The sequence below is a fragment of the Myiozetetes cayanensis genome, unplaced genomic scaffold (genome assembly GCF_022539395.1).
Source record: "Myiozetetes cayanensis isolate MyiCay16 unplaced genomic scaffold, myiCay2020 scf6-25, whole genome shotgun sequence".
In the NCBI taxonomy this organism is placed as follows: domain Eukaryota; kingdom Metazoa; phylum Chordata; class Aves; order Passeriformes; family Tyrannidae; genus Myiozetetes; species Myiozetetes cayanensis.
Genome location: NW_026087853.1, coordinates 30,691,407 through 30,713,985, shown reverse-complemented (window position 1 = coordinate 30,713,985; position 22,579 = coordinate 30,691,407). Strand labels below are relative to the sequence as shown.

At 39.9% G+C, this 22,579-nt stretch overlaps 2 protein-coding genes across 4 annotated transcripts in view; one reads left to right on the top strand and one right to left on the bottom strand.

Annotated features, from left to right (window-relative positions):
- CHRM5 (cholinergic receptor muscarinic 5) overlaps nucleotides 1–22,579 on the bottom strand; it is a 61,887-nt gene continuing 39,308 nt past the window's right edge. For all 3 annotated transcript variants that reach the window (XM_050336558.1, XM_050336555.1, XM_050336556.1), the window contains exon 3: nucleotides 1–4,184. In XM_050336558.1, the coding sequence (XP_050192515.1) occupies nucleotides 2,521–4,101 (1,581 nt within the window). In that variant the 5' untranslated portion in view covers nucleotides 4,102–4,184 and the 3' untranslated portion in view covers nucleotides 1–2,520. The remainder of the gene's footprint in view (nucleotides 4,185–22,579) is intronic.
- The window catches only part of AVEN (apoptosis and caspase activation inhibitor), a 91,722-nt gene continuing 84,652 nt past the window's right edge, over nucleotides 15,510–22,579 (top strand). The window contains exon 1 of the mRNA XM_050336561.1: nucleotides 15,510–15,539. Within this exon, the coding sequence (XP_050192518.1) occupies nucleotides 15,525–15,539 (15 nt within the window). The 5' untranslated portion in view covers nucleotides 15,510–15,524. The remainder of the gene's footprint in view (nucleotides 15,540–22,579) is intronic.

Below are 22,579 nucleotides of genomic sequence, written 5' to 3'. Positions count from 1 at the left end.
TAAAGCAACACACACCTCTTTATATAATTCTTGGTATTTACAATGTACTCATGTTTGGCCATGTAATCTCTCACATGACAAGTGCTAGCAGAATAATTTGAGCACATATTTCACAATTACATTAAACCAACATTGTTGCATCCATCACCATGTATTCTAATACATTTACTGAGCACAGAGTCCATGAACATTTACAGAACATTCTTCAACAGAAACTGAAACCAACAAAAAATATCCTGTTTAATTTCAGTAGAAGCCAATGCTTCATTTTAGCAATAACAGTGCAGCTAGCAGGAACTGTTACTACCTCATAAATTTTGCCATTAACTACAGCTTGTGCCCCAGAGGGGCACATTCATTTGCTTAAAATCAAGCATAGTTTACTGAATGTCTGATCCAATGTAATATAAAATAAACCCACTATAATAAGCAATTTGCACATAGTTACTGTACACAGGAAAAGCTCTGGATAGTGACAGAGCAAGGTTGATGAAAAGGTCTTTATAAAAACCTCTGCTTTCCTTTAATAAGTAAACATATGCTAATGCACAAAAAATAATAGGCACAGTATGGTGCATTACAAAATCTATCGTGAACTTAAGAGAACATACTTTTACATTATTACACTGCCAATCTTTCACTGATACAATTTTGCCCTGTGAAGATTGGGGATAAAGGAAGCGTTAATTACTTTTACCGTGGTTGTTGAAATGGTAGATTTATTTATCTATAGGGAAACTTTTTGATGGTATGATAATTTAATAAATTATACAAACAATTTCACTGAAAGCAATGGTACATTCATGATGACTAATACAATCCCTGAAATGTGCAACTGGGTCATGTCACCACTATAATGTCCCACTAGCGTGTATAGTAGATATTATATGAAGATTGTCCCAAACTAATATTCCAGAGTATCTCACTCAGAGTTTTAATAGAAAGCCTAGAACTGAATTTGAACTTTGAGTACTCATTTATTCATAAACATTCGTTTCCGTTACGTCTTCATTCCTCATGACTCCTGTTGCCATTAATTTTGTTTTCTCATGGCCTTTTCTGAGGCTTCTTATTTGTTCCTGCCAGAAGGAGGGGGGTCAGTACCTCTGTTCCAATGACCTTCTGCTGAAGGCAGCCCCTTGCTTATGCACTCAGTCAGTGCTGCAGGACTCCTGCCAATCTATCACAGACATCAGTCAGGCACAGGTAGTTCGGCCCCTGTGCCAAAAGCCCCAGCAAACCTCAGCTAGTGGCCAGTGCCTCAGGTCATTGTAACTAGGCCAGTACAACCCAGTCCCAGAAGCTAAAGCCACCTGAGGGGTTGACTCCAGCCCCCAGTACTGTAGCAGACATGGTTCTACCGGACCAAAAGAGAGTGCCTGAAGGTAACGTGTGTTTCCAAGCACCTGACGCTGACTAGTATTTATAAAGCTATTCAAAGACAAAAAAATGCAAAGCCTCCTTAATATTTTTATAGAAATATTCAAGAATTACTTAAAAAAATCTTCTTCCAGGGATGCCAATTCTGTCACTGTTTATATATAGGTAGTAAATGTGCAGTGCACCAATATATATTTTTCTCTTGTTTTGTGTCATTCCATCAGTAATGGAAAATTTTGGGCTCAGGGGAAGCACAACAAAGGTGATTTGGAAAAAGGCTTTCCTTGTGTTGTAGATAGAATGTATCCATTACGCTTTACAATCAGTTCTGATTTGTACCATTGTCAGTATTGTATAAAATTTTAAAATTTCCTCCAGAGGTACTGGGAACTGGAGAAATTTAGAGATATCTGCTAATCAACACCATTTTTGCAGATGACAGTGACTTGCATGATGGATTGGGACCAAGATTGGGACTGGCTTTTTCATATACAAAATACATTATCTATTCCCTTCACTATTAGCCCTTCCAATGTCTCCACAAAAGTCCTCCTCAAAGTGCGAATTTTATCAGTATTACAATCTCCTGCAATATGTGTGTTCATTTTGAGTATTATTAATCTCCCTAACCATTTATTATTGGGCATGACAGCATTTATCCCTTTACACATTCCTTGTTTCATTTTAACAGCAGGTGGAAAAGTCTCAAAAGAGAAGCAGTACAAGCTCTGTTGCTTGCTACATTGAAAACTAAATAGACAACACACTAGCAAGGAATTATAGGAAGACAGGGAATTACAGGGAGACAGACTGGATGACCTGACCTGATGATTGGATGACCATCCCAGTCTAATTTCTAGTAGTTCATATTCTTAGGCTGAAAGAAAGGACGTAAGACCCCAAACATAGTAACTTTTGACTATGCAGATCTACTACATAGTCAAAACCAAACTGTGTCGCTCATAGCAGCCACTGACTTTTTATCCCAAGCACACACTATTTTCATGCAAAATTTAATTTTTCAACAGATTTTTTTAACCACTAGACACATAATGCAACAGCTTTGAAAAGACAGAATTACAGTCAATTTGCTAGGTTACATCAATATCTATATTTCCCTTATTCCTTATATGAAAGCAGTTATGGCAGTCTGGTATTGCCATGCCAGTATAGTTTCTCTTCCACTTTTTTCTTTTTCCACTGGCAGAAAAGCAGCATCTTAAAAGTCTTCCTGAAAGTTTTATTACAGAGGGCATAACACATGGGGTTAACGGTGCTGTTCACATAGCATAGCCAATATCCAAGGTGCCACAGTGTTACTGGAATGCATTCAGGGCAAAATGTGGAGATCAAAACCATGATATTATAGGGAGTCCATGTCATGATAAAAGCCAAAAGAATGGCACTTAAAGTCTGTGCTGCTTTGCGCTCCTTTATAAGAACCATCCGTTTCCTTTTGGTGATTTGGTTATTTATATTTGGATCCATGCTTTTGATGGAAGGATCCTTTGGCAGAGCAGCAGAACAGGGAGTTATTTTTACTTTTTGGCAACCATTGTTGGCTTCCTGGGTACCATCAGCCTTAACCACCAATCGGAATTTATAGGCTACACATTTTTTACTTTTCTGTATGTGGTCTTTGGCAGGTGATAAAAAGTATTTCTGGTTCTCAAAATCATTTTCTTCAGGTTGGTCTTTGATGACAACATCTGTACTCTCATTAAACTCTTCTGCCTTAGATGGACTTCCATAAGTTACTTGGAAAACTGAGTCAGTAGCAAGTTTATCCTCCTCTTCTGATGATGCATAGCTGCTGCAGGTGGTTAACTGGTCAGCCTTAGCCCAGTCGATACAAGTACTCGCTGCCTGAGAGGCTTTCACCGTGGCAGACGTACTTCGACTAGATGAAGACCAAGAAGCCTGACACCTCTCTCTTTTGACTAAGTTTTGTTGCTTGCAACTGAAGCAAGACTTCAGGAGAGCTTTCTGAGGCTTTATTGTCTCAAACTCTGCCACAGACTCTGATCCCTGCAGTTCAGCAAGGTCCTTGGTACGTTTCTCTGTCTCTTTATAGATGCGGCAATACAGAATGGTCATCACAGACACTGGAATGTAAAAAGCAGCAATTGCAGTACCAAAGGTGACAATGGGTTCATCTAGAAACTGTATCTGGCACTCTTCAGGTGGTACTGTTCGTTCACCAACAAAATACTGCCAGCACAAGATTACAGGTGCCCACAACACGAAGGAAATTAGCCAAGCCAGACCAATCATGATGCCAGCTCTTTTGGGTGTGCGTTTGGCCCTGTAAGTTAAAGGCCTTGTGATGGAAAAATATCTGTCAAAACTGATGACTAGGAGGTTCATTACTGAGGCATTGCTAGCTACATAGTCAAGTGCTAGCCACAGGTCACAGGCAAGGCTTCCAAGAGACCAATGGCCTATGAGTATATAGGACGTATAAAGGTTCATAGAAAATATCCCAATGATGAGATCTGCACAGGCGAGGCTGAGCAAGTAATAATTGTTGACAGTTTTGAGCTGACTGTTAACCTTAAAGGATATCATTACAAGAATATTTCCCACTATGGTTATTAAGCTTACAATTGCAGTTACCGTGGCAATAGTAATGACTTCCCAGAGGCTATGCCCCTCTAACTGCTTATGGTTGACTGATGAACTGTTTACAACAGTGGAATTGCTGAATAAATTGACTTCCATTCTTGTTCTTGGTGTATTGTCATCAGGATCTTAGCATTGTTGCATATTGCTTTCTGTATTCAAAAACATCCTTTTGGAGATAGCTATAATGATCAAAGCAGAAAGAAAACAGAAAATGAAAGTACCTCATTAAATAGCACAGACTTCCATTAGAGTTACCATAAAAACATTTGTAAAATAACCTATCAAATTATTTGTGTTCGCCTTTTGCATTTAGGTTACTCTTCCTACCCTTGTGAACGTAACTAAAACCCACAAATGTAAATCCTAAGACAATGTCCTCTTACATTTTATGACATTTCAAAATACAATGTAACTATTGTTTCATAAGATAGTCAATCACATCAGCTCTTACATTTTGAATACCTTAGGAGACACTCTACATATTCTCAAAGACAGACACATAAAGTTTTGCAGTGCAGTAAGACAGTGAGTCACTGTGTTGTTTCCCACAGTACTATGCAGAAGTTGTCAGAAGGTTTCAGAAATGATCTTTGGAAAATTTTGAAAAGTGACCATCAACAGAAAGAGAGCAAGAGAAAACTGAGGATGCATGGGGAATTAGGAACCACACTGCCATGGTGACAGCAAGAAACAATTAGGCGTTAGAAGTGCTTGAGTCAACTGAAGGGGAATCTGAGCTAAGAAAGCAGGCAAGGTCAGGAAGATGTTTCTGGAAAAATAAGTTAGGCAGGAAAGATTCTTCCCCATTAAGAGATCTTAGGACAGAGGAGACTGACTGGGTTAGGTGTGGAAGTACAGTCTGGGTAGATTGGTGAGTGAATGGTAGGGTTGAGAAAGGAGTAAACCAAAGAGGAAGAAGCAATAGATAATCACGGTGATAAAGAATGCTACAAAACCAATTTCATAAAAAATTTTTAACTTGCATAAGCAGCAAAAGGTGAAAATAGGACCACTCTATTAATGCATACATATGTCTGACATCCACTCCTTCCTACATTCCTCAGTGCTTTTTTCTTGTGCCAGTGAATACATGCCTGTATTAGGCGAAATTTCTTTCACAGATACGCTCTGGATTTTGAGTGATTCAATCACATAGATGATGCTAATGACTTGCTTGATGCTTAGTCTTGCAAAACTGTGTAATACTGGAATAGTCAAGTAGTACTTAGTTTTTAAAATCAGAAATTAAAGAAAAAATATTAACAGGTTTTTCTATTGAGCATATAGCTAGTGTAAAACTGGTAAGATGATCCCTTTTTTCGAAGCAAACACTGGTTCATCACTATTAAAGTCCAGTTCTAAGATGTTAGAATTCTCTCTTAATCAGATCTCTATTATACGGTCCTCCCTATCCATCCATACCACTTCTCTGTGTTTTCATCTTTCATCCTAACTCTCAGAACATTGTTATCTTTGGCCTTGGCAAGTAGCTTCCACAGCCTATCCCTTTCCCACATCTATCTTTTGTATACCAAGTAGTTGGGTCCTGTCTCTTATCAACTGAATACAGGGTCTTACAGCTACTAACAGAACTTTCAGAAAAGCATCTCATTTTCTTTCATTGTCCTCTTTGCCCAGGGAAGTGGTTGAGTCACTATCCCTGGAGGTGTTTAAGAGGCATCTGAACCTGGTAGTGGTGATATGGGTTTAGGGGTTACAGTGGCAGTGTTGTGTTGGTGGTTGGACTTGGTGATCTTAAAGGTCTCTTCCAACCTTGATGATTCTATGATTCTTATTTGCTTTCATTGTTTCCTTCACTTTTGTCCCTGGTCTCCTAAGTACCCACAGAAGTTTATCTACTTCAGTCTGTATCTTTCTACTTCAAACCCTACCTAATTATTATCTCTTGCTGTGATGAAACTGGGTAATGGCAAGTTTCCTGATGTACTGAGTCTTCTGTGTACTGTGCTCCTCAAAATGCTTCTCCTTCATCTGTGTGTCTGTCATCTCCTGTCTTATATTTAAATATTTGTGCATCTCTATTCTGTTTATACATAGCATATATTGAACCTAATTCAACAGGATTCTAGTTCATGTATAGGCCTTGAAAACTAGCAATACTCATAGTATGTGCACGCTGACATCTGTATGCTTGGCTCTCTCTTTCCAACCTGCAGAGCCAGTCTAGCAGCCAAGAATAGCTGAAGTGCCACAGCAGTCCTAATGAGCCCTATGCAAAGGAAGACATTTCATCCTGGTTTTGCATTCTGCAAAGACTTCCCCTAAGTCAGAGTTGCCCTGATGGCTGACCGTGCTGGCTTTACAAACCTTTACACAACCCTGAAGAGTAGGTTCATTTAGTGTGAAACAAAGGTGTGTGGAACAGCTGTATGACTGTGATAAGTAGCTGAGTTGTGAGAGACGAATCTCTGTCTCTACTGCCTCATGTGGCTTATGCTTCTTTTATTGTTGCCAGTCAGCAGAGTTGTTCTGCACATTTAAAGTTCCATGTGACTAAATTTTTAAGTAAGGTAGAGTGGTAGTGGTTTTAGTGTGGCAATGTCAGGGGGTGGTGAGGGCCCTTTGCTTAAGCAAGGGAAGGTGAGCCACAGGTGAAGCATGATGCCAAGGCAGGTGGGAGCTATGACCTCACCAAGAAGCAGCAGGATGTGGAGAAGCACTTTTGGTTCTTGAGAAGGCCAGTGATGGTGATGAGAGTCAGACATAGTCCAGTGATTGCACAACAAGTCTGTAGTGATGAGGAAAGGTCAAGAGCAATCCAGGAAGCCCAGCCAGCAGGTCTGAGTCAGGATCTGAGTCAGGACTGAGGAAATAGGAGAGCAGCTGTAGATGTAGCTGCTGCATGTCAGTGGTACAGCCTCAGCTTAAAAGCAGTTTCCAAGAAAAAGGAGAGGGAGGCTGTTATTTCTAACTTTCTTCACAACAGATCTTATCAGCAGAACAGCTGACCTTGGATTCATCCAGCTGAACTCCAACATAGTCAATGGTACTCCTAGAGTGGGGCTGTGCTCCGGGCCTCGACAGCTAATGTACCTGAAACACTGTCAAGGCTCATGAATTTTAACAAGTTGCAAGACACCAGCTAAGGCTAGAGGTCGTCTTAAAAAGGCACTAGCTAGGAATATCAAGCACATGGATCAACATACACAAACTTCTACCTCTGCCTAACATCTGGGTTTGAGCAACTGCACAGGAGGTTGTTTCAACTGTCAACCTTTTTTTGCCAGAAGATAACACTTTTCTCAGAGGAGGGAAGACAAGAAATTGTCTAGGTGCTGTTGCCTGTAATGTTTTGTCTTTCCATAGGTAGCAAGTGTCCCCCCCTCTTAGGTCACTTACTGTCCCTAACATTAGGATTTAGGAAGAAAGACTGCTGAAACTGTGCCATGTGGATGGCAGACTTCAGAGCAAAAGGAGAAGCAAAAGTTTTTGTTGTCTTGACACAATTGCTCTTGGTTTGAACTGACATGTGTGGCAGAAACACTGGTAATATGGTACAGAAACTACAATTAATTTCTTAATAAAAAGCAGTCTTATTATTGTCACGCAAAAGCTTTCCCTTCCTAATAGACTATTTTACTGTGATGTCTATAAAAGCTGACAGCAGCTAAGCTACTAGTATGCAAAGATCTCTTCTTGGCATGTTGACCATTCTTGTTACCTCTTCATACTCCATAATCTTTTGTTTCAGAGGTCTGTGTTAACATTTCATGGCATTACCTTTTGTCATATATTTGTGTATTACTCAGGGCAATAGTGCCTGTGAGCAGGACTCCTGTGTGCTATGGCAACATAATTTATGTTAATTGTCTATCTTAGAGATGATAATAATAGGGAGATCAAAATTAAATTACAAAATCAAAATGCATATGAACAGTATCATAACTTTGCTGTGTCTCATAATTATTGATGCATAATGTTCATGCTTATGAGTTGTAATGGTATTTTCTATTTGTTGCCAAATATGAATGATATTTTTTCAATCTATCTAATCAAGTATTAATTAATATGAGTTGTTAAATTTATACATATAGTCAGCTTCCAGTTATCTGCAGGCAGATTGTTCATGTCACAGATTAATTGCACCACAGATGCAGGCACAGCTTGGGTTCACCAGGTTTTATTAGCTCTATCTCATTCTATGTCTGCCAGACCTGTGTTGGCTGCACGAGAATTGCTTGGATGTCTTTGCAAAATTCTTGCCAGTGCTACTCCTTGTTATTTTATTTATTTGTGTGTATGCTAAGCTAATTTACTGATTCGCTATGTGCCATGCCCCAGAACTAAGCAGCCCTTACCAAAGGTAGTAGTGCAGAGTAAGTACAGTTCATGATTTCAGAAAATAGGATTGTGGTCACATTTTGCTGGAAGGGCTACTGAGTTTAAAACCCTTCAAAACCAGATTGATATTTTAATGTGTGTTGTCAAATGACAGCCTGTGTGCTCAAGAGCGATCTGGCAAGCTAGTGTTAGAAACTTGGTGAACTTTCCCAAGGACACATGGGTGGCTACTTAGTTCCAGATGAGCAGAACAAACCAGCATGGCACAAAGCTTCCCACATCTCTGCTCTGTATCCTCAGAGGAGAACACTCTTCAAGTGGCTGCAGAATCACCTCACAGGGTTCATGTAGCGTAGCCTTCTGTGTAACACCCTGTCAACCTGAGATCAGTTGGGTTTTTCCTCATTTGCTACAGAAAGCAAAGGTCCTGCATTTGTGTGACAACAACCCCATGCAATGCTACAGGCCAGTGGAAGAGTGGCTGGAAAGCTGCCCAGTGGAAAGGGAGCTGGAGGTGCTGGTCAACAGCTGGCTGAACATGATCCAGCAGTGTTCCCAAGCGGCCAAGAAGGCCAACGGCATCCCGGTTTGTATCAGCAATAGTTTGGCCAGCAGGACCAGGGCAGTGATTTTCCCTCTGTATTTGGCACTTGTGAAGCTGCACCTTGAGTCCTGTGTTCAGTTCTGGGCCCCTCACTATGAGAGAGTCATTGAGGTGCTGGAGGGTGTCCAGCAATGGGCAAAAGAGCTGGTGAAGGGTCTGGAACAAAGCAGGAGCGGCTGAGGGAGCTGGGTTTGCCTAACCTGGAAAAAAGGAGGCTCAGGGAAGACCTTACAACTTTCTACAACTACCTGAAATGAGGTTGTAGCCAGGTGGGGCTCATTCTCTTCGCCCTGGCAGCAAGCAACAATGGGAAATAGCCTCAACTTGCACCTCAGGAGGGTTAGCCTAGATCTTAGTAAAACTTCTTCACTCAAAGGATGGTCAGGGATTGCAAAAGGCTGCCCAGGGAAGTGGTAGAATCACCATCCCTGGAAGTATTTAGAAGATGTGTAGATCTGGTGCTTATGAACATGGTTTACTGGTGGACATGGCAGTGCTGGGTTAATGGTTGGACTCAGTGACATTAAAGGTCTTTTCCAACCTAAACAACTCCATGATACATGCAGCTTTAGTTCCGCGTACTGTTTTCTAAACATGAAATACGTATTTGCTGGAGTTTTTTTCTTTTATTTTTAATACATGTGGATAGCGATTTTCCACTCTTTGCTCGTTGAGCCCTGCAGAGGGTGCAGTGGCAGAGCATCCCGCGGCCGTCCCCGGGAGGTGCGGGGCTGTTCCCGGGAGTCCCTCGCCGGCGCTCCCGGCCAGGCCGCGCCAGCCGCCGGCAGCGGGCGCTGCTGAGGTCGCGGTCGCCGCCATCTGCCCGTGGCCCCGGCTGGCAGGCCCTTTCCGGCAGTGGGCGGGGCGGGAGAGGCGCCGCGGCCCGGCAGGCGCAGCCCGGCCATGCAGGCGGAGCGGGGCGGCAGCCGGGCCCGCAGGGAAGGGGTCCGGCACGGCCGGCGGCGGCCCAGCGGCGCGGCCGAGACAGCCGCTGAAGGAAGCGGCGGGGACTGCCACGGTCGCGGAGGAGGCGGGGGCCGGGGAAGAGGCGGCGCTTACGGACTCCGAGGAGGCGGTGGCCGGGGCAGGCGAGAGCCCCGGGGTCGCGGGGCAGCCCTGCCGCCCAGCGCTCCGCAGCACCGGCCGGTAGGCGGGAGCAGACCCGCCCTCCGCGGGCGGCGGGGAGGCGGGGCTGGGGCGGCGGGGCCGGGGCGGCTCTTGGGGTGGGGGCACAACCCTTCCCTCCCTTGTTCCTCCCCTTCCCGAGGTGCAGTTGGGCTGGCAGCTCTTTTCCACGGCCCCTCGCGGGAGTTTGGTGGGGTGGGGCAGTGGGGCGCGCTGGGATTGCGGGCGTTTCCTCTCGGACCAGCCCGGCACCTGCACCGGTGCTTTGTCCCCATCGTCCTGCCCTGGGACGGCTCAGGCAGCAGTAGTGTGCCTTGGTGCAGTATACACAGGGTTTTTCTGGCCGAAATACGTTTATAATTTTGCGCTGAAGGGATAAAAGTCTTGTTTGAAAAATGCATCTGAAAAAATGCATCTCTGTTTACAAACAGAGGTGAAGAATTGATGAGCATTTTCGGCACAGTTGATTTAAGGGATGTGCTCGGATGATCTTAGAGATCGTTTCCAACCTTAACGATGCTATAGTCAGAAGTTGAAATGACGGTGTGCCTTGTCCAGCCTGTGGTACTGACAGTGAAGAGATGGTAACATGGCTCATCTTACATAACGGATATCTGTGACTCACTGGAACACGTAGTTAATACCATTAACACAAGTTAATGGTTGTGCTTTGATCATTATAAAATATTTTAGCAGATAAAAAGTAGCACAGACGTGCCAGTGTGTACCACAACTACATCTGCAATTTCCTGTGGAAGTGCTAAAATACTTTCTGTAACCTACCGTGGTGTCAGATCTGTGCCTTTAAAACAGTTTCCATTAAGAAATGCTTTGAAAGTACTACATCCAGATTGTCTTAGCTTCTGTTAGCATTGTTGCAACATAGAAATCATGGTTGTAGAAATCTGGATTGGAAGAGAGATTACAATGATTCCTACTGATTGGTAGTGGCAGCATTGAGAGTTCTTACGTAGATGAATCAGCTGCTACCCCATTTCCAGCATCATGTTGATTAGATTTGTTTCGACTGTTACGATGCCATGGCTTCAATTGACTCCAGCTAGTGTTTTATTTGTTTTAGAACTCCTATGGTTGCTGGTGGATTTAAAAAATATAAAAGACTTATTTTGTCACTGTATTTAGATACTTTTTAGCACTCATGTTTTGGGAGGTAAAAGTGGCAGCTGGATTGTTACAGTTACCTAGAGCAATAGTCAGTGATTTCACATGTAAGCATTATAAATTGCTGAGCTCACACTGATGTATGCAGACAAGTTTGGATCCTGGATGTGACACAATAGTGTTCCCTCATAAGCCACAGAGGCATATGGGGAAATTCAGCACCTGTATGTATTAGCTGAGGAAACTTGTATGTATTAGCTGAGGAAACTTCTATCCAAGTCATTCAACTCTTTCTTACAAAGTTGAAATACATTCATATCTGTGTTCTCCCTGCTACTATTTACCCAACTGGACCCATTTCATAATTTAAGAGGTGCACTCCGGAAGGAAATCATGTTGTATGTTTTTGCCTAGATTGTTTGAAGTATTTCAGGAAGCAATTAATTTTTTTTCTGTTGGGATAGCCTACAATATGTTTTGCCTGCTCACTATGTTACTGACTTGGATATGCTTTTACTCTAGCACAGTGACTTTATTTTTGGCCAAGGCTAATATGGGTTGGGTCTTTAAAAGTGAAGCAATAGCTAAGATTTTCCCAGAACTCTACTAAAGACTATTCAGGTGTAATTCTTCCTGCACTGGAGGGTTTGGATATTGTGCACTGTTTAGTCTCTTAGCACACCTACCACAAATCTTGTGCTTAGTAGCTTGGATGGGATGGGCTCCTAAGCAATCTAGCCACACTGTCATCAGCTGTGCCAGCCTGCAGCTTCTGGTTCTAGTGCTATCTCTGAGCCAATCCCATAATTCACCACTTGTGAAGCAGAGAGGACCTCCTTCTTTCATCTGCGTGGCTAGCTCTTATCTGACAGGGAGTTATCACCTTTTATTCCCAGTTCCTTGGGGTTCTCTCTGTTCAGCAAAGTGTCTTGAATTACACAAGTGCACCACCTCAGTGAGAGAGTGCTTGGCCTAGAGTAAGCAGTTTGTGTGAGAGAAGACCCCACTGTCTTTCACTAACGGGGAAAATCTTTTGAAGTGCTGATGTGTGAATGGTAAATCTGAGAAGATGGGTAATAATGCAGGGAGTGTCGTGGTCTTACCACGTTTGCTTTCCTCACTATGTACTGAGAAGCTGAAATCTTCTCTAAAAAATCTTTTTTTTATCTCCAGTGAAGTAGAAATTTGCATTAAATTGCGTAATATTTTGGCAACTATATTTCTTAGTCAATTGTGTTCATTTAAAACCACTGTTGATCTTAAAATTCTGTGGTTTGGATGTTTTAATTGAATTGTTCCTAAACCTGTGTTTGAAGCTACAGGAGGACATTATTTCTGACCTGTACAACAGGGAGGAGAAGGTGTCACGGTGGCACATTCAGTTCTCAGTTTTCTGTGGACACATGAAGACTGGACACCACATTATATGCTTTACATTACTACAGGAGTCCTGTAATTCTTTAGTTTTAATCATGGATGATCAGCTGTGTTACTTGCAAAGCTTATGAAGACCCAGTACCTGCTGAGTCAGTTCTTCACACCTTGGCTGTGTGCTAATGTAGAAGGAGATCAGGGTGCTGTTTGTGTATAAATAATTGACATCATACCCTGCATGGTACCTGCAGCTGTAGGTCAGGATCTTAGAGATGAAAGTTTTCATGATTTCTGTCAGCTCTTAAGGAGGTAGCCCTTTGAGTAACTCCCCAGCTCTGCACTTGAAACAAGATGCTGCCTCTCTCAAACATGGAATTGGTTTAGAAAATGTGAGGACAAGTGTTCTTATTCCTGGTTAAGAGGGAAAAGGATCTTCCACTTGTTATATCTTTTTGTAACTAATGTGCTTGTTGGTTTAACTGGCTTGATTACTGAAGATTTTGTGTCCTTCCTTTAAAAATGAGTCTAATTATGACCAGCTGGTTTACCAAATGGCAGATTTCTTTGTAGATCTGTCATCTTGAATAATTTTCTGTTGTTTCAGTCTGCTTTAGCTCATCTGTGCTGTGTTAAATGAATAAAACACAGTTACAATTACCCATTTTACTAAAATGTGGAATTATAATGCTTAAAGTAAAAGGTCCAATTGACATTGGCCCATTATAATTTCTCACTTTTAGTCTAACTCCTCTAACTTGCTCAGAATTTTACATACTGTCAGAATATTAGAATTGCTCTCTCTATGAGATACAAAATACTAAAACAGAAACAACTTTCTGAAACTGTGGACATGATACTGGCTCTTATTTTGATGGTCCTTTTGTGGGTGGTTTAGGGAGGTTTTCCATTGTCCTTTATGTTTATTATGTTTGCAATTTACGAAGTATTTTTTAAACTTTCAATTCAGTTATTTACTGAGTGTGCATGTGATGACACTTCTTCAGTGCAGGTGAAATTGGCAGGTCTGTTTCAATGTTCCTTTTCTGATTTGGGGCACTGATTGCAGTAAATATTTTAAAGAATGGAGGTTAACAGATGGATTTTAGTGCACTTTTTCTTAGATATGGTTAGTTTCAAGATATCAGATTTATTTAGTGTTTATTATATCTTCATTCTTGTGGGCCATGCACATATAGAACTGATCTAAGAGAACATCTAATGCTGAGAACATCTAATGCTGTCAGCATTAGACAATTTTTTCCTAATGAGTATGAGCTAAGTCTTTACATTCTAAGCAACTGCAAAAAGAGGTTCACAGGCACAGTAAAAAAAGCTTGCATTTTTCAAATGCAGATATGTTTGATTTCCTTTGGAACACTGTAACAGAACTTGTGCAAATAGAAGAATAGATTTCTGGATCTTGAAGACAATAAATCTTTTGACACTTTAAGTGAATGTTCACAAAAACAACTAAAAAAAAACTTACTTAAATTAATGTACATCAATTTGCGAGCTGCACTTAATTACTAATGAGGTGTGAAGAGCTTCCCTTCTCAGGAGTTTATCTGCTGTGATGGTTCAGTGTCAAACTGGTGTTTGTTAAACAGAATTCTGCGAGGCTTCATTCTATATCTGCTCATGTTCAGTGTTTCTATTAATAATTCTGATGAAGGATTAAAATATACAGTGTTAAAATTTGCAGACAGTGCTAAACTGGCAGGAGGGTGGAGCACAGAACACAGTCTCAACAAATGGGAGAAACAGCCTGCAGTAAGGTGTAATTCAAGGTCAAACATAATACAATTACATTTACATAGGAAAAATCTGTAGAGATGTGTGACTGATTAAGCTGCAATTTTATAGAAGGGAACTGTCAGTTTAATGGGTGAGAAGGTATCAATTAGCAATGCAATCACACTGAAGAATGGTTCTATTTTTGCAAGATTTGGAGCAGCTGGGAAAGTTCAGAGGGAAGGAATAAAGAAAAGTATAAAGTCTAGAAGATATGCCTAGGAGGACAAACTCAAAAAACTGGTTTTTGTTTGGTTTTTGTTTGGTTGGGGTTTTGTTTGTTTGTTTAGTTTTTCTTTTCTTTTTTTTCTTCTTTTTCTCTATCTGGCAAAGAGGACACTTGGAACAGGCCTGCATAGCAGTGTGCCATTACATAGAAAGGTTACTGCAAACAGGTCCATTTTAGGCAGGACAAGAAGAAAAAACATTGTTAAGAAGCAGGAGGTTTAATTCAGGCCTTGAGAATAAAAATTGTGACTGAAAGGGTAGATAGCTTGTGTAATGGATCGTGTAGGAAGTACATGGAGATCAGTACAGAAAAATATGTATGGTGAAGGTTACTGAGCCTACTCAGTAGAGCTGATGTGTAATCACTTGTCACAGTCCTATTTATTTTTCTTTTATTTTTTCAAGGCTGTGTGTGCAATGGAAAAAGAGTAGTACTTTTTATACAGTGAAAGTTAATTTATTCTTTTCAGTTTCTAGACAACAGAGGAACCTGTTTTTCACAGTTCTGGGAACTGCAATGTTTTGTAATAATCCCTAATTGTTTAGTGTAGAATGGTTTAGTGATATTTATGGTTATTCCTTCATTGTATTTTACCAACTTTCCTGCTAGTTTAACCTGAGATACTTGTGCCAAAAGCATTCCATTACACAGGTGAACATGCAGCACCATTGCTGCATAGCAACTTCATGTCTGACTCCTTGTTACTTCCTTGGAAAGAGCTTGAGGTTTTTTTATATTTTGGATGGCTGTACTTTTCTATCCTCACCTACTTAAGTGCTTGTGTTCCTCATTTTTCCCTCAAGTCTCTGGAGCAGTAATTTGGTAACTTTCAAACAACTTGTCCCAAATATTTTCTAGCTTAAAGAAATAACTTTAGCAGCTGCATATTTTGTTAGTCATGTGAAACACATCTTTCAATTCTTCTCTTCTTTAGGCTTAATTACCCAATAAAATGGAGTGGATATCACGCAGATGAAGTATGAAACGGTAATATTTTGAATATTGGAGAAGAACTTCCCATCATATTTAACTGAAGATTTTAGAATTTTGGACAGGACTAAAACTACGCATTTAAGAATCCATCCATCCACCCATCCATCCGTCCATGCAGGGTGATGAACCAGTGCTGTAAGAGACCAGTAGGTGGTGCAGGCAGCCCACCCGCTGGCAGCTCCCGTGTTGGATGACCCAGCCGCACTTCCCCGAGCAGGGCAAGGGCCGGATTTCCATGATGGAGAGTAAAGATGCGTGCATGTCACAGACTGGGAATGTTTTTCTCATCTCATAGTGTTTCTCAAATGTACAGCGCAACGTGTGAAAGTCAAACATGTGAATTATTAGAATTTACTTCTGGGTATTTATTCCAAGCAGAACTCAGAAGTAAAGTTATTTGTTGGAAGGGAACTCTAATTCTGAGTTAAAAATCTTGTTGTGCTACTGGGATGAGTGTTTGGTCCTAGAGAACATAAAACAGGGGTTTGTTTGTGTCTATAAAGTGTAGGTAGTAGGTATTTCTGCTGAAGAATGTACAAATCTGTAGAAGTGATGTAATTTTATTAAAAAGTATTCCATGCAGTGCTGTGCTCTTTTCCTCACAAAACTAACTGGGTAGTTTCAGGAGCCCTGTTAAGAGCTCCCAGCCAGTCTAATAGTTCTGCACAGTCTTTGTAGCTGTCAGGTTTCCCTGTATTGTAAAGAAACAAAAAATTGCTGATTATTGATTCAGTGGTGATTGAGAGCCTTAGAAAAAGTATGGAGGATTACTTCTTACACAGTTTCATAATCAGAGGATTTCAAGCCTGTGTGATTCACTGTTCTATGGTAAGGTATAGAGGAGGGTCCATTTCTCACTGTTCTCTTTCATGTATGCAATTCCTCAGTGCTTTTATGTAAATATAGGGGATTTGGGGTGGTTTATGTGTTTGGTTGGTTGTTCTATTTTTGTAAATATGACTTTAAGTCTTTTGCAGGTAGACTTAGTAATACATCCTGCTGGTAAAACTCATAAATCTTCTGGAGTGTATAAGAAACTTGCCTCAAGCACCTGTTTCTATTCCTGCTTCTCTTTTCCCTCAGGATAATTCCACAGTTACAGATTGTACAGTCTCTTCCTAGGCAAATTCTCTGTCTGTCACTGACATGTTGTGAGGCCTTAAGCTTTTTTTTTTTTTTTATTTTTTTTTTGGGTTTGAGGGTTTTCCCCCCCCCCCAGTGTTCTGTTTCAGGCTGTATTATTCACATTATGCTGCATTGCTGACTTTACTGGCCTATTATATTCCTGTTAACTTGTAACAGATGCTCAAATGATCCCATCCTCTGTATTTCTTTTTCTTCCACTTCAACCTCATTGTTAGCAAGGATGTTAAAAGTCTCAGAGTAAAATGTTCTTGTAGAGGTAAAATTAAAAAAATGAATTGTGCTAATGAGGAAAATTAGTTCCTTCAGTATTTTTGGCGTGTGTCTTTGTCTTAGTTTGAGTTACTGTCAAGGAAGGTTTTTGGTGCAAAATTGCCTCGTGAGTTACACTTGAGTGTAATATTGGGAACTCAGATTGGTTTCACTCCTGATGGAGTCACAGTTGAAGCTGTTGATCAGTTGAGTGCTGCCTGTAGCTCAACATCCACTGCAAAATGGATACGAAGTTCTCCTGCAGTTACTGGTCTGTATGTACCTAAGGCTGGCAACCAGTGCAAACTGTAGCACATAAAGGTGTGATAGGCACATAAAATCCTGAGATTGTTGTGCATCCCGATAGGTACAGCCCAGTATTCCTTTACCTTGTTGGTAGTTTGGGTGTGTTTGCACTTTCAGAAAGTTCTAAGTGACTTTTAGAGCTTCCTCACGGTAGTGTTAACTTCAGGGTCAGAATATCATTGTGTAGTAGCTCTTACTTTTAAAAATTATACTCTCCATCAATGGCAAAATAAGATTGCATTTTAACATCTTGGGTTTTTAAATACGGCATTAGGGCCTTGAGGACCTTGGACAATTATTCTTCACTACCTTATCTCATGCTGCATGTCAAATTTAGGGAAGCACGTTCTTTAAGGCTATTTAGAAAAATATCTTTCAGAGGATTTCTCCTTCCACCCTCTTCCAAAAAAGAAGTTGGAGGTCAATGAGGAAGGGGTGTCTGGGGTTTGAGTGGTGATCTCTAAAATGTCTGCAGTAATTTGCATTCAAATTTGATATACAAATAACAAAGGGCATTTTTTGATGGTTTTTTGAATGCAAAGACAGGATATTTGGAAACATCTGTGGTAGTATGCCACTCTGGTGTAGTTATAAAACAATTTAATGAAGGATGGTTTAAATGCAAAACAACATCCTCTTGAGGCTGATACTCAGAATAAACATGGAGATGCAAAACACAGAAGTGGAGTTTTCATGAGCACAGGGTAAGTTTTTTTCTGTTCATATAGAATTATTTAAGCCTTGTTTAATGATAGGCTTTTTACTGATGTTATGTGTAGATATGAGTCATGTTTTTTCTTCAGCTGTAAATAGGTTTGAACATGAGAACTTCTCAGGATCTAGACTTTTTCTTTTGTTATTTGAGATTGGTATTCTGCAAGTGCAGTGATGCTTTTCCGAGAGGAAACTTTGGTTATACTCTTTATCTACAAGTTGCATATTGTAGAGGATGATAGTTCACACCAGGTCACACCAGACGACTAATCTGGTTTGAACTGCCCATAACACATTTTAAAAATCAAGGCGGGAGAAATATATTTTGCTATTCAAGGTATTAAAATAGCGTCTAGAACCATACTTAGTGATCATTGGAGCAGTAACAATTTTATGTAGAAACTTCAAGAATAAGTCTTTTTCTTGTGTACTTCATGAGATACTTTTCCCTTTAACTGGAGCATTGTACCAGTTAGGCAAAACATTGTTTTCAGAATAGGATGTCTCCCTTGGATAATTCTATCTTTAGCTAACGCAGAGTTCCAGTATCCAACATTTATGAAGCAGTCTTAGGATTTCATCCCTCTTTCAAAAATTCTCATCCTGTACAATAAGACTAAAAGCTTTTTTCTTCATGCTACCTGCTCTCTCAGCTGCCCTTTCTGCTAATTAAGCTCCACTTTAGCTTTGGTAGCTCTTTCTAAAGGTCACCAGTAGAGCAAACTAGTGAAGAGGATTACTCTTGGCAGAGATATTTTTTTCTTTTCATGAAAGAACCTTTGTTGAGGCTCTTCCTTCCTTAGTCTAAAGGAGAAAAAAACCCCAAAACTTTAGCTTTATCCTTTTTCCCTCAAGCTGAAAAAATGGCTTATAATAGAAACTTGAACCTGTACTGACAGAGCTCTGATGTCTAGGTGAACAATAAGGAAGTAAATTGTTGCTGTTTATGAGAAGCAATGCTAAAAACTCACTGAAGGCTTACTACAAATTCATCAATAGGTCACTATGGCAATATGAAAAGATAGTGAACATACAAACATGTGTCACCTCATTTCATTAATATTTTTATAGAAATAATTTTTAACTTACTCTGGTGTGTGTCATTGTAATGATGGAATAGATTTAGTGTTTAGCACTACTGTTTAATTTTATTAATATTGTTGACAAATCAGAAAGTGCAATACACAAAATATTAAATATCAAGGGTTTTTTTGTCTCTGTATTTCATTAGGTGTGGTCTGGAAAAAAATGGAGCATAAAAACCGAGGGATTTGCAAACACCTATACTGGCTTGTTTGAGATGGCTGCCAAGAATTGCAATTAAGTGACTTTTACAAATGCTAATTTTCTGTTGAGTAATTGGAAGGGGAAAAAAGTCTGATTTAAATTACATGAAACCCTCAAGGAGAAGGTATAATGACAAATAGTGTAATTATTTTCAGTGAGACAGCAAAACAAATTGATGGGTTTATCAATAATTGTTTACTTTCTTGCCTTATTGTATCCTTTGTTAGCCACTGAAAATGCCATTTATGATGCAGAAAAAAAGTGTCATAATAAAGCAATGTGTTATTTTCAGCTCTTTCTCAAAATATGTAGCAAAATCATCTTTGCATCTACCAGTTTACATTAGAAGCAGCTTGTGCATGATGTTACAGAGCCATTAGCACTGATGCTTTTTTGTAAACAGGGAGGCAGTGGACACAGAGCCTCTTTTGGATACAGAGAGTACATGATAAAAAAGTTTCAGTCTGCAGTGAGTAACGAGGCAAAAGAGTTGGAGAATGTAGAAAAAACGAACCAATTCAAACTGTGATGTTTTCTTCCCAGTTTCAAATACAAAGTGCAGTCAAGTTTGGTGTTTTTTTTCACCTCTCAGCTAAGTGACCTGCCATTGAACTTGAAATAATTTTTATCTGAATTTCCCTCAATTCCTTTTTTTCAGTCCCTTTGTACTTTACGTAAAAACATGATATTGTCACAAAGAGAGCAGAAATGAAAGACAGAATGATGTGAAGTGTTATTTTTTTGTTTTTTCGTTTTTTCTTTAGTGTACCTGGTGATTAGGCATCTACAGGGCACACAGGCCACTAGCTTCTTGAGTTCTTCTACTAGGATTGTCCAAGTGCAGTACAAAGTGAAATAGGTCTGGCTGAGAAAACAGGTTAGATCTCCCATTTCTGGATATGTACAGGCACTGTGTTCTCATGGGAAGCGGGAGATGCAACTTGAAATGCATTTGTGCAGAGAAGGGAATTGAGCTTATTTCCACTTTCTGTATGAAATACTGTAGTTCTGCAATAGCTGAAAAACATGGATTGTATTTATTTACACTGTCCCTTTAAGATGCTTTGTTTTGGCCATCTCCTCTCTTATGCCCAGTCCCCATTGATTCTCAGGTCATTTCAGGACAAACAGAACTATTTCTGCTGGAGAAAGTTTTATATTTCTTTCAAAAGTGTACTACTTCGAGACCAAGTGCGTGTCACACTTTGGTAATAAAAAATTCTACTTCTGGCTTACCTGAGTCAAGACAATGTGATGTCTCTACACTTTTTTTTTTTTTTTTTTGTTATATTGATATTTTTATATATAAACAGAATCCACAAACATGTTCATCACTAATACTCACACAGTAGTATAGCAGTTGAGGAACATGCTGCTCTGCAAACTGTACTACTACTTATACCATCTTTGAGCTGTACTACTGAAAAAGCTTAAAAATGGGGTGTGTTGTGTGTTGCTGCCTTTTCTTTTGGAGGAGCATCATAGGGACACATTGTCCATAATAGAGCTGTATTTTAAATGACAGTGCATATGAATTTGACACTCTCACCTTTGGAGGCACACCCACCACAAATCAGATGTTTGGCAGTAATTTGCTGCATAACGGGACAACACATTACATGGTGCCTGAGAGGATTCCAGCTGATTTGTTCCTTCTTAGCTGAGTTTGTGCCAGGAAAGAGGGCTGACTTTTGTGAGGAAGTTGATAATGGAGGGTATAAGTGGCTGCTTTTTTTTGAACCACTTGGGCATACTGTCAGGGAAATCCTGCCTTGACTGTGAAGCAGGGATTGCAGTGTCCTAAATTTGGAAGCATATCTTTGATGAATTACTGTTTTACTCGTTTCCCCTTTCCTCTCATCACTATGTTGACTGGTTTGCAGACATCTATGAAAATGGATCAGCCCATATGTTCCTCACATAACTGAAAAGACAGGGAGAAAGAAAGGGTTTGGTATTTGTTTGTCAAGTGGGTAGTTAGTACTCTGCATATTTTCTGGTTTTCCGTTGTATAAAGAAAAACATGAATTGTAGTATTGGCCTCAGAAATTATGTTTAAAACCCTGGGCATCAGGGATAGTATCTTTTTGAGGTAGAATTGCTGTAACTGTGGTTATTTTGTTATGCATGACTCAGTTCTTTTTATAATCGGTGTCATTCAATATATCTATACCCTGCCTGTTTTTTTCTTGGTATATGGTTTTGCTTTTAGCTTTACAGCTATGCATTTTGTTTACCTGTCAGACAGTCTGCTTTTTATCCTTACTATCTTTTATATAACTTGTTCATTGATTTACTATATGACTATCTATTGGTCCTAAAAATTACCCCTTTTTGACCCTCTATTCTGAAAATATTGTCAAACAAGGCAGTTTGTAACTCAAGTCTTAACTGCTTCATCGTACCACGCCATAAATGTAATAATGCAGCTTAATTTCAAAAATGCATAGTGTCTGGATCTGCCAATTTGTTGATAGAAGGATAGTAGAGAGGATTTTTGGTAGCATGTGAAATTATATTTATGAAATGGCAATATATTAGTAATGAAGGATGAGAATCTTATGGGCTTATGCTACTTACAGTGTTGCAGACATAGTGAAAGGGTGGAGCAAACAAAATGCTGTCCTCTAGAATTTCTTTGTATAGTATCTTTACAGGGTTTCAAATTGATAGAGCACCTCGTTTTGCAGCTTTAATTTTCATTATGTCAATATTTATTTGTTTGCAATATGCAATATATAATAGTTACTCTGAAAAAGTGACAGATGTTGGAGGTTTTAATTTAAATTCAAGATAGAATTTCCCACCACGAACCAAACATCAATACTTGTATATAGAAAGTCTACAATGATGCCTTACACGGCTTAGTGACTATCTTAAAACCAAAACTGAGAAAGGGGACTACAAGCAGTTGCAAATGTTCTGCTAAAATGTTTATGCTAAAAATTTTGTCAATAAACATAAATATTTGTAGTAAAGCGTTTTTTTCCTTAACTATGTGAGTTTGACAAAGACTTATGTGAAGCAAGAATAGTAATGGCAAATCTGCAAGTCTTTAATGGAAAGAGAAAACAAATTTTACTTTAGAAAAACGAGCTTAACATTGCAGGAGATTAAAGCCAAGGATATGGCTTACCAGCACACTTAACCAGTCTAGCAGATAACTGTTGCCAGATATGAAGGAAATACCTACTTCAGTTCCCATGTTTCATGACATGCTTTCAGCTTATCTAACCATTGTTTTTGCATGTCTGATTCTGCTGTGAACCGATAAAGGACCTTAAGCTGGCAGAAAGTTAAGAGTAGAAAAGGGAAGAAAACTATTATGTTTC